This window comes from Balaenoptera borealis (genome assembly GCF_965194805.1).
Source record: "Balaenoptera borealis genome assembly, chromosome: 3".
NCBI lineage: Eukaryota > Metazoa > Chordata > Mammalia > Artiodactyla > Balaenopteridae > Balaenoptera > Balaenoptera borealis.
The window spans coordinates 116,153,539-116,167,714 of NC_138866.1; the positions used below are offsets into that span (position 1 = coordinate 116,153,539).

The 14,176-nt window shown below is 49.3% G+C and overlaps 1 protein-coding gene across 2 annotated transcripts in view; it reads right to left on the reverse strand.

Annotated features, from left to right (window-relative positions):
* Positions 1-6,492: 6,492 nt before the first annotated feature.
* The window catches only part of ITGA11 (integrin subunit alpha 11), a 128,139-nt gene continuing 120,455 nt past the window's right edge, over positions 6,493-14,176 (reverse strand). The window contains exons 26-30 of one of the 2 annotated variants that reach the window (XM_082383248.1): positions 13,970-14,056; positions 12,201-12,311; positions 12,006-12,101; positions 8,582-8,695; positions 6,493-7,432 (exon numbers count right to left, since the gene is read on the reverse strand). In XM_082383248.1, coding sequence (XP_082239374.1) covers positions 7,409-7,432; positions 8,582-8,695; positions 12,006-12,101; positions 12,201-12,311; positions 13,970-14,056 — 432 coding nt within the window. In that variant the 3' untranslated portion in view covers positions 6,493-7,408. Of the gene's footprint in view, positions 7,894-8,581; positions 8,696-12,005; positions 12,102-12,200; positions 12,312-13,969; positions 14,057-14,176 lie in introns of both variants that reach the window. The other variant, XM_082383249.1, reaches the window with a different exon arrangement.

A 14,176-nucleotide genomic window follows, 5' to 3' on the forward strand; every position in this document is an offset into this window, starting at 1 on the left:
CCAGAGGCCTGTTAGTGATTTATATATTGCATGACATTTTCTATTTGAGTTTGACATGTAGAGTCATTTTTAATTTCGTGGTAACTGACAGTCCTAATAGCCCAGCTAATTTGAAACTAACAATATTGCTGTGTAATAGGAAAACATGGTGTTTGTGTTCAGTAAATGTTTGAAAAAAAAAAACCTGCCTTGAAGTGTGTGTCTTTATTGTTCAGTGTTGAGATGATCTTTTGTTGAATTCATTTTTAAAAAGTTGTGAAAGTTACATACATGTGCATGGGGAAAAAAATTCAGATAGTTATGAAAAATTCAAATAGTAAAAAAAAAACTTTACTTTTTCATCTCTCTCTGCCTGCCATTTGGACTCTTCAGAGGGTACTCACTAGTTTTCTGAGTAGCTTCCCAGAATTTTATGTGTATATATGTGTATTTTCTCCTTTTTGTTTTTTTTCTTTGATGCAAATGGACTTTTAACTTTCCTTTGCTATTCTGCATCTTGTTTTCATTCAATATATCTTGGACATTTTTTCATTTTGGTATGTATAGATTTTTTAAAAAACAATTTTATAGCATTTAATCCTATGGATGGACTTAAAATTTATTTAACCAGGCCTTACTGTTGGATTTTTAGGTTTTCAGTTTATTGATATTCCAAATACTGCTTCAGTGAACATCCTTATATACTGTATTCATAGAACAAATTCATTTCTAGCTCTGGAACTTCTGGTTTAGTGACTGAGTGTTTAAAATCTTGACAGAGGTGATCCAGTTGCCTTCCATCTCCCTACATCCTTATTGACATCAAATATTATCTAATCATTTAGTTTTTGCCAAGATGATGGAAATGGAAAATATTATTTCATGGTTCTGATTTGTGTTCCTTTATTATGAATGAGGTTGACATATATTTACTGACCTTTTTTGTTTCTTTTGTTTGCTTTTGGGTTGTGGTCTTTTTCTTGCTACGTGTTAGAAATTCCTTGGAAATTTAAGGAAATTTTCTGTCATGTGTCACAGTTTGTAGTTTGTTTTTTGACTTTTAGTAGTTTTTATATCTACTGAATTTTGTATCTTGCTTGTAAAGTTGTCTCCATTCCAAGTTCATACATCTTTTTTACCCATGTTCTCTTCTAGTGCTTTTATGGCTTTTCCCTCCCACTTCTCTCTCCCCATTCCCACCACCCCTCTCTTTTTTTTTCCTCTTCCTTCTCCTCCACATCCTTTCCTTCTCGCCGTCTTTGGTTTAAATCTTTTATCTACCTGGAATTTATTTTGATTAAGGATCCAGCTAGCCAAGAACTCTCTTAATTATTTTCCACTGATATGAATCATAAACTAAATTCCCATAAAGTAATTGGATCTGTTTCTGGGTTCTCTCTTCTATTCTGTTGGCCTGGCAGTGTGGTGGAACCCTGAGGAATACTGTCTGGGTTCTTTCCATCACTTACTAGCTCTGTGACCTCGATCCAAGTCTCAGTTTCTGTACATTGGGACAATAATATTATCTAAGTTGTGATGAGCAAGTGAGAGAATTAAAACACTTAATGTAGTGCTTAAAACAGTGAAGTGCCTGCTAAATGTTAAGTATTAATATAAGTGGGGCTGATGTTTCTTCATTTGTCTTTTTTCTCTAACCAGAAAGTTTATTTTTAATGAAGGTCTTGCAAATATCTTCCTTTTTTTAATCATTAGTTAGTTTGTTTATATTGTAGATAGGAGCCTTTCTTCCACTGTATATACTTCTAAATGTTAATGTTTTGATATAGGCATTTTAATGGATTTCCCTTTTTTTTAAAAAAATTTTTTTCAGTTGCTTCATTTGGATGTCCCAGATACACTAATCATCGTTTACAGGTAATGATGATTTTGCCTTCTCATTTCCAGTATTCATACCTCATATTTCTTTCTTTTACCTAATTACAATAGTTAAGATTACCAGAAGGGTATTAAAGGGTGGTACTGGAGCACATCCTCCGCACATGTTTGCATTCAAATTTCGATTTAGGGAGTCCCTTTGTAGAGATCTGAAAAAATCATTTAGGGCAACTCTGTCACTTCACAGTTGAGGATACAGGCTCACAAAGAAGTGACTTGTCCATCTAAGGTCGCACAAGGACCAAGTGTCAGAGCCTGAGGTAGGCTCTGAGTTTACTGACCCGCTGAACAGTGCTCTTTCACTGTAAGACTCTCACACCAGTACCAGAGAAGCTCATCTTAGGATTTCTGCCAGATCTGTGCCTGGCAAAAATATCTGACTGGACTACAGAAATCATCCAAATTCTAAATCATCTTTTTTTTTTTTTCTTTTTCTGTATTTCAAGTAATGTCTGCTGTATTAAAGTAACAGATGTCCAGACAAAAGAAAATGCTGGCAGTAATATATTTCATCAGATACCTGATCTAGGAAATTTCAGTATGAGATGCAAATTTCAGGTAGCTCACAAAATCTTAGCTTTTTGGCAAGCTTAGACAAAATTATATATTCTAATTTGCCTGTGATTTGTAAATTTGGTTTGCTCAGTTTATCCGGAGAACAGAACTGGGGTTTGCTCTGGCCTCAACCAGTAGGAAGAAACAGTTGGAAATTCCTGTGTATCGAGCACCTACTGTGTGTCGGGCACCGTATCAGGGATGTGAATACAAAAAATAAGAATCACGGTCCCTGTCCTTGATAAGCTTGTTGTCCAGCTAGATGTCTCTCTATGAAATCTGATTTTCTATTTTTCCTCAAATTTTAATTCTGAAAGTTTAAGACGTTACTTTTGAACTCTGGCTTGGGCCATCTTATGAAAACGTTTCAGAAAACTTTACCATCATCATTTTTAATATAGTACCAGGGAGACAGGAACAAAGAACATGCACAACTGATTAGAAAGGATGAGTCCTTAAGGAATGGTGCCCCCATCTGCGTCAAAAAAATATTTTTCTGCTCATACCCTACTTTGAGCCTTGTGAGTTTGCTAGGTACATTTTAGCCTATATCTTATTGAAAAGTTTCAGAGGCCAGGTGCCAGGCTTGTAACCCTCCCTTCAAGCTACACCAGCAAAGCTCCTATGTTCCGGTTTCAGTTTTTGTTTGGAACATGCTGTCCTACTTTAGTGTGATGTCAAAGCTAATGGAATAGACAGTGACACAAAAGCACTCTGCAGATTTAATGTGGTCGATTAAGCTTGACTGTCCTTTGAGAGGGATCTAGTTGACATTAATAGTAATACAAGGATAATTTGGGGGGATTTTTTTTTTTTAAAGGTAAGAAGTAGTGCAGAATAAAGGGCAACGTGACATTAGCTAAAGGTAAAAACAAAGGCCAGTGTGGTGAAGACAGGACCATTCACTACTAATGGCTGTATTAAGTCAATCACCCAAGGCGTATCTGGTGGAGAAACCTGGCCACTTCATGTTTGGGGTGAGGTGTGGTTGCAGTGAGTTATATGCCAGAAAAGAAGCATAATTAAGCCAGCTGCTTCGATTAGAGGCTGCCTGGCATCTTGGGGCTTAAAGCCAAGAGTCTAGTGTCTTATTTTGGGAGAGTATGGATGCTAAAAGCTCTTGAATATTGATGGAGACAGCAACTTGTCTTTTATAGACCTCTAGGAGAGGTCTCAGAGAAGTTCTCCCACATTTCCTGGTAAAGAGTCATTCTCCTCCCTCTCTCTGTTGTGTTTGTATTAGCCCCCTTCACCTGATACCCATCTTGTTAAGAAGTACCACCTTTCTTAACAAAAGGAAGACCCAGAAACTCCACTGTTGGCACTGGAACCCCTTGGGGGTTTTTACCGATGACTGCTGCCACCAAGATAGGCTAAAGGGCAGCTGAGAAAGGCCATGCTGTAAGAAACTGACATTGAAGTCTAGAGAATAACAAAATCTTACGGCTCTAGATTTCTGGTCCTATCATTTTAATGTGCTTAAAATTACCTCACAGGAACTGGATCTGTGAGGTCTGGGGTAGAACGTCATCTGTGGTTCTGATTTAGCTGGCCCCAGGACCCCACTTTGAGAAGCTCAGCTCTGCATAGATACTCTGCTTTAAGAGGCACACCCTGCCCTCCGAGCTTACATGCCCACACCATCTGACACCAGAAAGAAGCCGCACTCTTACCTGAATTTCTCCTTTTCAACTCTTAGCTGGCCGGAACTGAGGGACAGCATAATTGATGTCCACTTCCCTGCAGAACACCGGATGATGGCACAAGGGCCTGAGGCCTCTCTCAAAGCTACCCAAGGTCTGCCCCTCAGCTCCTGTATCTTCTCTGAGGGCCGGCGCCCCTCCCGCATGGGGTCTCACCGTGTCAGAATCAACATAAGACCCCCCGGAACATCTTGCACATCTCAGTTCACAACTCCTTGTTGGAGGTCCTTTCCCTCTACTAGACAGTGAGCCTAGAATTTAAAAAATCCTCACAATCCGCGGAGCAGATTCTAAAACCGCCTTCTGCTGGTAGTTTGGTTTGCAGTCAGGCCTCGCCCCAGGCACGTTTTCCTCCTGCGCGCTCACGTGCTGTGGAATTGCTTTAGTATCACGAGGCCATCTGGAAATCAGCGCAGCTGTTTTGAAGTAGTGTCTAGGATGGGCCGATAAGGCTTCTAAAAGACTAAACCGTTTTTAAGTTGGTTATGCCTCATGTTAACACTCCTTAGCTCCATCGTAAATAATTACACTTAACTACCAGATAGAGAGCATTGCTAAGAACTCCCATCTATGAACCATAATATGAATTTTCATGTTGATTTGCGGTTGCGTTTTGGACAGCTTGCCACCAAATGCTAAAAATGCTTCAGAGGCTGCTGTTCATCTCCCCACCGGACGTTAGCAAATGTGCCCCCAACTCAAGAACTAGGTGATCTCCTGTAGCAAATTCCACTCTGGAGACTTGCTGCAACGAGAAAGTCTTCTGAACTGCAGGCGGGAGCCAAGTAAACTTGAACAGCATTACGATGACAACACAGTTCCCATTACTCAGCATAGAAGGTCACTTGTGCGTGTAAACCCCTTTTTTGTTGTTCGCTTTCTAGCCTACATATTCACCTGCCTGTTGACCTCAACGCTCAGCACACTGGAGTCGCCAGGGGAACTCTGAAACACAAATGATGCCCTGGCCCCTCTCCCAACCAATTAAGTCTGACTCCCGGGGGTGGGCCCTTGTATAGGTAGCTTTTAAAGCTTCCAGGTGATTCTAATGTGCAGCCAGGCCTGAGAAACGCTGCTCTAGCATGAGGCTTTGCTCCATGTAAAATGTATCTTCTCTGCTTGCCCTAGCAGCACACTTAAGGCCAGTCATGGACATTTATACCTCAGAGCAAATAATTTCAGAAAGGGAGAACTGATAAGAGAGAGAGGAGAGTGACACAGTACAAGGGCTGAAGGCCTTGAAGATACAAACAAGCCTCCCATTTTTTCCACCTTTTGACCATTTAGTTGTTCTTGGCCTAGGGTAGGGGAGGACATGGAGGGACTATGACATCCTGGGGATAAAGGCTGCCTCTGAGTCCAGGGGTTGCAATTCGGTGACCCCTGGGCTGCATCTGACCTGCAGATGCATTTTGTTTGGCCTGCATTGTGGCTGCACATGGCAGATTTTAAAAACGTGAATGCCAATCTCTGAGAGTCTGGTTTCACATGAAAGCATTCTCAGAGTTGACGGTGTTTGACAGAAAGAAGACTTGGTGCCAGATCAAACAGTGCACTTTTGGGTGCGGGGTCATGGATTCTCCTTTAGCCAGACTACTCCATTCATGAGGGTAATGACGCAAATGAAATACGATTTTAAAATGTTACCTTCTGATTTTGGTTTCACCATTTGAGAAAAAATATTCCCATAAAGAGTGACGAGTGACTTCATATCAATTCCTTCGAATCCTTCACGAAGCCCTTCTAAGGCTGGGCTAGAATGACAGTCTGGCTGGAGAGACAGCAGTCCTGGGATTAGTCTGGATTTTGCTGTGGAACCTGGGGCTCTCTCTTAACTTCTCTGGTTCTGAGCGTCCTCATCTATGGGGGAACAGGACCAAATAATTTCTAAGATTCTACTGGCTTCTTGGGATTCCAAAGGCATGAGAATAGAATGGAGACAACTAACTTTAAGAGTAGTCTGTGGGTACAGGTGAAGAAACTAGAAGTCAGGGTTTGAAAGTCAGCACTGAGATGCCAGCCTAGAGAAATCTGGGAGGCCTGAGAGGAAAGAACAGGAACGAAGGGGTAGAAGCTACAGTGACACGTGGGTTTCAACTATCTAAACCGGCCAAAGATGGAACAGGTGGGCTTGGGAGGGAGGGAAAGAGGGAGGGAGTGCTCCATCACTGGAGATGTCCATCCCAGACCAGGCAGCCACTGGGAGGGGATGTTGCAAGGAGCAAAGGGTGGACAAGTCCTTTCCAAACATCTACAGACAATGGGAAAGAAGCAGGGAGCCCCTCATCCACCTCCTGTCCTCAAAGAGTGTGGCTCACTAGGACATGCTCTGCCCACAAAAGGGATGGCAGCCTCTTAGTTGTTTTTAAACACTGTATTTTTAAAAATTTCTTTAAAATATTTACGACAGTAAAGGTCGTACTATGTGACAGGGGGCAGATGCCTTTGATGTATCCCCCCTTCATTCCTACCTCAGAACAAGGTTAAGGCATAAATTACTCGGCTGGGCACCAGGCGTGCCTCTTGTCCTCGGGGCGCTGTCATTGGTAGTACCACTTGCCCCATGGGCTGGCAGATCAGACATTTGCCACCAAGGTTGCACAGGCTCCGGGGGTTCCTGCACCGGCTTTATCCAGTGCATTCCGGGGAGGACCCCTCAGCACTGGTCCAGCCCTTCTCCCCCATGGGTGATGGGTGATGGGTGGCTGGAAGGGAGGGATGGGAGGCCGTGAGAGGCTGTGTGTGTGTGTGTGTGTGTGTGTGTGTGTGTGTGTGTGTAGGGAGGGGGTCATGCAGGGAGGGGAGGCCCCCCACCTCTACCCCTGCCCACGGCCTGCAGCCTTGCCATCGCATCGGGACAGGCTGCGGTGGAAGACGAAGTGGGAACGTGGAGCCTGGGGATTGCGTCATCCGCCAGGCTCCCAGGAACAAAAGCAGCAGGAGGGGTGGCAGCTGCAGGCCTGCAGCTGCTGAGAGCACGTTGGGAGGGGATGTGGGCGGTGGTCAGTGTGAACGCACGGTGGGGATGCGGGAGAGCCCGCCCACCTCCGCATCTTGGTGGGTGCCCAGTCTCCTAGGTCCCAGCTGCCCGTCCATCACAGTCTCCGCGTCCCAGAGTCTGTCTTCATCCAGGCCAACAGCTGTCACCGCTGAGCCCCTCAGGCAGGGGGCGCTCCGGGGACCTATCTCCGGCCTGGGGAAGGGGTGAGGTGACTCGGGAGCCATGGACAGCGTTGGGGTGGGAGGACAGCGCAGAGTGCAGATCTGCTGTCCCATTAGGTCCCACTGGAACTAGAGGCCTGGAGAGGGCAGAGTGGGTTTGCATTTGTAGTCTTCCTCTCTGGGTTTCTTCTGAGCATGGGGTGATGACGAATTTCTAGCACCTTAGTGATGGGGGCAGCAAATGCCCCCACAGAGCCTGGGAGCGGCTTTGGGGTGTACCTTGGGGGGGGTGGTCCCTTTAAATCCCTAGGGATCTGTGTTGGAGGTGCCATGGCTCCCAGTAGGACAGTCCCTCTTAAAACTGATTTGAGTTCCTTTCAGAGGGAGCAGACTTGGTCTCTCAGGAGATGAGGTCAAGTGCAAAGCGAGCCGGCGTCCTCTCCACCCCAGCTCGGTGGGCCACGGGCCTGCACACTGCCTGGGCCCGCGTCCTGGCCCCCATCAACTCACAGCCTCCCCCGGAGCCTCACTCCAACACTTTGGGGGTGGGGTCCAGGCCGGGCTCCCTCCTGCGCTTGGCACTTTTAAAGAAGCCGAGCTGTGGGAAGGCAAAGGGAGAAATCTCAGGTGTGGGCAGGGTGGACAAGGCCTGTCTCCCCTTCCTGCTCTCCCTTCACTCACTCTCTTAAGGCTTCTTTCCTCAGAAGCCTTCCCTGAATGCCCCAGCTCATGCTGCATATCTCCCCTACCACTGCCAGGCTGCACAATGGGCCACTTAATTGGTGACAGGGAGGCTGGAACCAAGTGGATGGAGCCTGTGTCAAGAGGCAAGCAGTCATGCTGTGTGACGCTGCCCGAGTCAACACCCCTCTCTGGGCCTCCTTCACCTCATCTATAATAGGAGGAGGTTGAGACCAGGGGTTCTTAGCCTGAGGCTCAGAGATAGAGAAGGGCTTTGGGGGGACTTCTTAACAGCCTGACATTGTTGGAGAAATTTTGTGGTTGCGTGTGCTTGCTTTTTTTCTGATCAGAGGAAGCCTAGCTTTCATCAGGTTCTCAGAGGGACCCACAAAAGGGTTGGAGCCGTAGGCTGAGTACCCTCTGGTGGCCCTAGCCCATCTGCCTGCTGTGGTGAGGAGTCGGTAAGCTCTGGGGAGGAGGCTGGGTGGGCCCCAGCTCCCACGCGGAGGAGAACATGGGGACTGGCCGCAGAGCTCAGAGGCGGCGGCCCCAGGCCCGGACAGCCGGGGTGCTGCCCCCCACCCGCACCCTGCGGGGGCCCTCACCTTCCACAGTGCCAGGACCAGCAGCGCCAGCAGCAGGAGGCCCCCCAGGGAGCTGCCCACGATGATCCAGATGGGGATCTGTGAGTCCTCTTGCTTGGAGATCTCAAATGTGATCTGCAAGGTGAGGGGTGAGGCCAGGTCAACAGCGCTACTGTTCTGGGGCCCAGGTGGCAGCCTGGGGTGGTGCAGGAGGGTAGGAGACAGCTGGCACCTGGTGGGAGAGCTGCATCCCCTTCTTCAGGGAGATGCTGAAGGGATGGGTGGCACCAGCCTGCCGAGAGGCCTCAGAGCTCCCAGCCCTGGCGCAGCAGTCACCTGACTTAAGTGACCAAGTGATCCCACCTCCTCTTTGAGACGCTTTCTGCCTTGGGCCTGGGGCCACTCCGCTCTCCCTGCTTTCTCCTTCTACCACATGGGCCACTCTTTCTTGCTCTCTTTGCTGCTTCCTAAATGTTGGTGTGTCTCATGGCTCTGGTGAGCTCGGGGCTGACTTATGGAGTAGGCACCGTGGGCACGGCGCCCAGGGTCCATGGTGCTTTTAGGGGCCCACAGAAATGTTCTAATTTCTTTTAAAGTTAGAATCAAAAAATATAATCTTGTCTGGATTATATTTGTCTTTATACAGACCAAGTCAGAAAATAATACTTTTTTAAAAAAAAATCTTGTTTGTGGAGTAAGGCCCTGAAAGCAAAAGTGCCCAGGGCCGTGAGAGCCCTAACGCAGGCCCCGGGAAGCTCACTCAGTCCTAGGGCCGTAACCATCTTTATGCCTGATGCTTTCACGTTGCTACCTTCTACCCGGACTCTCCACTGCATTCCGGACTCATATCCAGCTGTCTCCTCGGCCTGCCTGGCATCTTTGACAGGTCCCCAGATAAACTCCTGATCTCACTCCTCACCCTCAAACCTGTTCCTTCAACATCCTTCCTCTCAAAGCAAATGGCAGCCTTGTCCTTCCTTGCTCTTGCTTCTTGTATTGGTCACTGACTCTCACTTTCACACCCACGTGGACTCTGGCAAAGTCTATCTGCTCTACCTTTGAAACACCCAGAATGTGGCCACTCCTGCCACCTCCAAGGCTACCTCTTTGGACTGAGCACCCTCATCTTCCACCCGGAGACCGTAGCAGCCGCCTGGCTGCCCCTTCTGCTTGTGTCTCGCCCCCTACAGTCTGTTCTTGGAATAGTAGCCAGAGGCAGGGGATTTTTATTCTCTGCTCTGCTCGGTCCTCCAGGTTTTCCCATCTTACTCAGAGTGAAAAACAGAGTCCTTGTCCTGGCCTGCAAGGCCCTGCAACCTCCGGCCCTGCTTAACTCGCCGGCCTCATCTCCTGCTCTGCCCCTTGCTCTCTCTACTCCAGCCCTCAGCCACCCGGCTGCCAACGCGCCCAGCACACGCCTGCTGCTGGGGCTTTGCATCGCTGTTCCTTCTGCTGCTGGGGCTTCCCCAACCCCCTTCGCTGCATGACACCACTGTATTTCTTCTAGTCGCTGTCTGCTGTCCCCTTATAGGCTTTCCCCAGTCTCCCTGTATAAAATAGCACCCCATCGTCTCCACCCTTACACGCCTGCGTTTTTCTGGGCAGACCTTATCACCACTGACATTGTATGTGTTTATGTTTGTTGACTCTTCCCCCCAACTCCCGTCTAGAGTGTCAGCTCCAGGGAGAGCAGGGGCTTTTTCTGTTTTGCTCACTGCTCTATCCTCAGTGCCTGGAACAGCGCCTGGGACGGAGCGGGAGCTCAGTTAACGCGCTGAAAGCCTCAATGAACGCACCCCACGACAGCATGGCGGAGCCCGGCTTGGCCACTGACTCTCTATTCACCTTGAGGCAAGCCTGCTCCCCTTCCGCCTTACCTCACACAGCCTCCGTTTCCATATCTGAGAAATGGACGTGGGGACGCCCCTCACAGTGCTGTGAGGAGTAAGCCGGGTAACGTGGGAAGTGTCTGTTACGGTGCCTGTCACATAGGTAGGGCTCCACCAACAGCAGGTCCCTTCTATGCTCTTTCCATCCCTGAAGGCTGGGACCTGGCTCTGCCTTCCCAAACCAGCACCTCGCACAGAGCCAAGGCCACAGGGGCTTAAATTCTGGGTTGCTGGCTTTCTAAGAGAAGTGAGGCATCCAGAGAGTATAAGAGGGGTTTTTGGGGGTGGGAAGTGGGAGTGGAAGGAGAAATCACTTAAACTAGTAAATGACAAATGGACTAGTATGTATGGAGAAAGGGGTGGTTTGTGTGTATGCGCGGGGTGTCTGTACCATGCCTCTTCTCGCTTGATTGCCTGGAAAATTCCCACATGTCTCTCAAGATTCAGGTCAAGTGGACCGTCTCCTCCAGAAAGCCTTCCCTGGATGTGGCTTGCTCTGACCAACCCCCATGCCAGCACCTGTGCTCTCCCCCAGACTGCACCCACACTTCGTTGTCCTCGCCCCCTTGTCTGCTTAATTCATCTGGGGGCTGAGCCTGAGTCACAGGATGAACACCCGACAAATGCTGCAGAACGAACAAATAACACGGCTCCTCGGGTGGACCTGCTGAATGCTGCTTCGGGCTTCTGTGCCGGCTCCCCCTCTGCCCGGCACATCCACACGCTGTTTGGGATTGACGTTTGTGTTTTATGGAGGTCTGGCTTCCTGACCAGGCCCATTTTGCTCTCCAGCGTCTCCTGGGGTGGGGCTGGTGGGTGACTGCGCATCTGGTACAGGACGCTCACCCGGAGCCCAGGCCAGGGTTGGGGATGTGGCCAGTGGAGGGCAGCAGCGTCCCACGCCCAAGACGCCCAGCTCCTTCCAGAGGAGCCGCCTTTTTTTTCAAGACCCAATTTCTCATTTTCCCAGAGAGCACCACATGGAGCCTTACCCCTTTCCTGGACCCTGATTCAAGCCAGTCTGATGTGCGACAGTCTGGTTTTACTCAATTCAAAAAGAGGTCCGATTCAGAGACAGCTCGAATCCCTCGGTCTTCACAATTTCAGTTCGCAGCAGACTTCGTTCATTAGATTTGAGGCGCGGATGGATGGGGAGGGGAGGGTTGGCTGGCCGTTCTAGGCCGCCAGCCTGCCAAGACCCAGCCTCGCCGCCCTGAGGCAGGTGGGCAGGCAGGCAGGCCTGGGCAGCACTTCAGCTTCCTCTAGTGTAAAACACGCAGGTGTCCCTCCTTCCTCGCCTCCGGGGGCTGTTGAGGGGCAGCGCTTGGTGCCCCCGAGGGACAGCGCCAATGCCTATTTCTGGCCCTGTGCTCCCCATTTTTGCCCCTAACAGCCTGTTTGTCTCGATTTTCCCTCGCCTCTGATGCTGCACTAACTGCTGGCAGGCCTGTCCATCTCTCTCCTGCAAGGGGAGTAGGAAAACTCTCGGGGAAGGGGCGACCCTTCCCCAAGCTGGCCTGGCCGGGGCCCAGGTCTGCAGGGTTCCCAGTGCTCACCTGGCGGCTGGGATCCTCCTCGCGGAAGATGAAAGGGCTGTGGAACTGCCTCTGCAAGGCTGCGTGGACCGTGATTCTCATCAACTTGTACTTGAGCTGTGTAATCAGAGGCTTTGTCAGGTTCTGGCCTCTCCCCCGGGGGGAGGCGCCCCAGCACCTGCCTCCTCCAGCCTGGCCCCCCGGGGCTCTACTTACTGCTTTTAGGGACCTCAACCACAGGTTCCCCAGCAGATGGAAACTGATTTCCTGGTTGGGGGCCAGCCTCACGTTGCAGTTGATGGAAACTACATCAGCGTTGCTGTGATTCTGAAAGAGAAGGTGGGTCTCAGGGTGAGCAGGGGCTTGGCCACCAGAGAGATGGCTCAGCTGCCCAGCTTGACCAAGTGGGGTTTTGTTCCTGAGGTAGGAGGGGCAGAGGACAAGGAAGAAGGAAGGGGATGGGGGTGGGGGACACATGGGCTGGGGCTGCCAGGGGCTGGCTGGAGGACAAGGTAAGGACGGTGTATCCGATGCTCCACTTGAAGTTGTGCATAACTGGGTGTATTTCAGGAACAGAACTTTAGGTCAACGTTAGGGCGCCTATAAATGTCATCACCATGCAAACGCATTAAAGGGAAAATGATAGTATTACTGCAACAGATGCAGAAAAAAGCCTTTTATGAAATCCAACTTCTGTTTATGATAAAAACTCCCAGGGAACGTCCTGAATCTGAATAAGGGTGCTTATTTTAAAAAACCTGTGGTTGGGGCTTCCCTGGTGGCACAGTGGTTGAGAATCTGCCTGCCAATGCAGGGGACACGGGTTCGAGCCCTGGTCTGGGAAGATCCCACATGCCACGGAGCAACTGGGCCCGTGAGCCACAACTACTGAGCCTGCGCGTCTGGAGCCTGTGCTCCGCAACAAGAGAGGCCGCGATAGTGAGCGGCCCGTGCACCGCGATGAAGAGTGGCCCCCACTCGCCGCAACTAGAGAAAGCCCTCGCACAGAAACGAAGGCCCAACACAGCCAAAAATAAATAAATAAATAAGTAAATAAATAAATATATTAAAAAAAAAAGCCTGTGGCAAGTATCACATTTAATCATGAAAAATTAAAAATAATCCCTTTAAAAGCAGGATCAAGACAAGACAGTCATCATTTCTGTTTACCATTGCCCTTATAGCCAGAGCAATAAGACAAGAAAAACAATTTAAAAGGATTGAGTGGTAAAACTAAAACTATCATTACTTGCAGATGATACTGTCCTAATAGAAAACCCAAACAAATTATCAAATAATTAGGATTTATTAGGTTAAACTTATTTGTGTTGCTCCCTCACAGCCACCTCACCCCACCCAAGTTCAAGTCTTCAGTAAAGTGCACTACACTCCAAAGATGCTTTGTGTGAGGCACTTGAAAATGAACAAAATGAAAATAGCTAAGATTTTTATTTGGGTAAGGAATAGTGAAGGCACGCTCAGAAATTGGTATGTGGGGACAGAGGCAGCCCTGGGAACAGAAACCTGGACACTAGCAGGTGTCTTGGGGAGGGCCTCAGGAGTGGGAGCTGGGCTGCCTTCCATCTCTGGGGGCAGGGAGGCCGCAGCTGACGTGGTCAGTGTCTCTAGTACAAGCCCCGTGTGGTCTGGCTCCTTCCTCCTCCCTCTGCTTGTCCGTATCCTACCGGCACTTTTAGGCACAGGGGCAAGTCCACGACCCCTGCTTCTCTACTGGAGGTTGTCTGCTCCACTGCCCCATGTATCCCAGCCTCGCTACCTGGTTTCTTTACACTCAATCCCATGTCTCCTGTGAGATGGCGAGCTCACTAAGGGCAAGAAGTATCTTTTCTTTATTCTGTGTCCTTTTGGTTTGAGGTTGGGACATAGAGGTGCTCAACAAGCTCTTCTGGACAAACTACTGAACAAGGAGCTCAGGCAGCCCCCTCTCCTTGTCCCTCGGGGCTCCTGGCACAGGGGACACTCACCAGCTGTGGGGCACGACTCAAGTCCTCCTCCGTCGGGGCGTGCCGGTACTCAGTGCTGTTCCCCCAGATGTTACAGGATGTGTTCGCCTGCACGAGGACACACGCAACCAGCCTCACCACCAGCACTGGCAGACTCGGCGTCCCAGACACGGTTGTCTCTCCTCCTCTGCCCAGAGAAGGCCCAGCTGGCCCTGGGCTCGGGAGAAG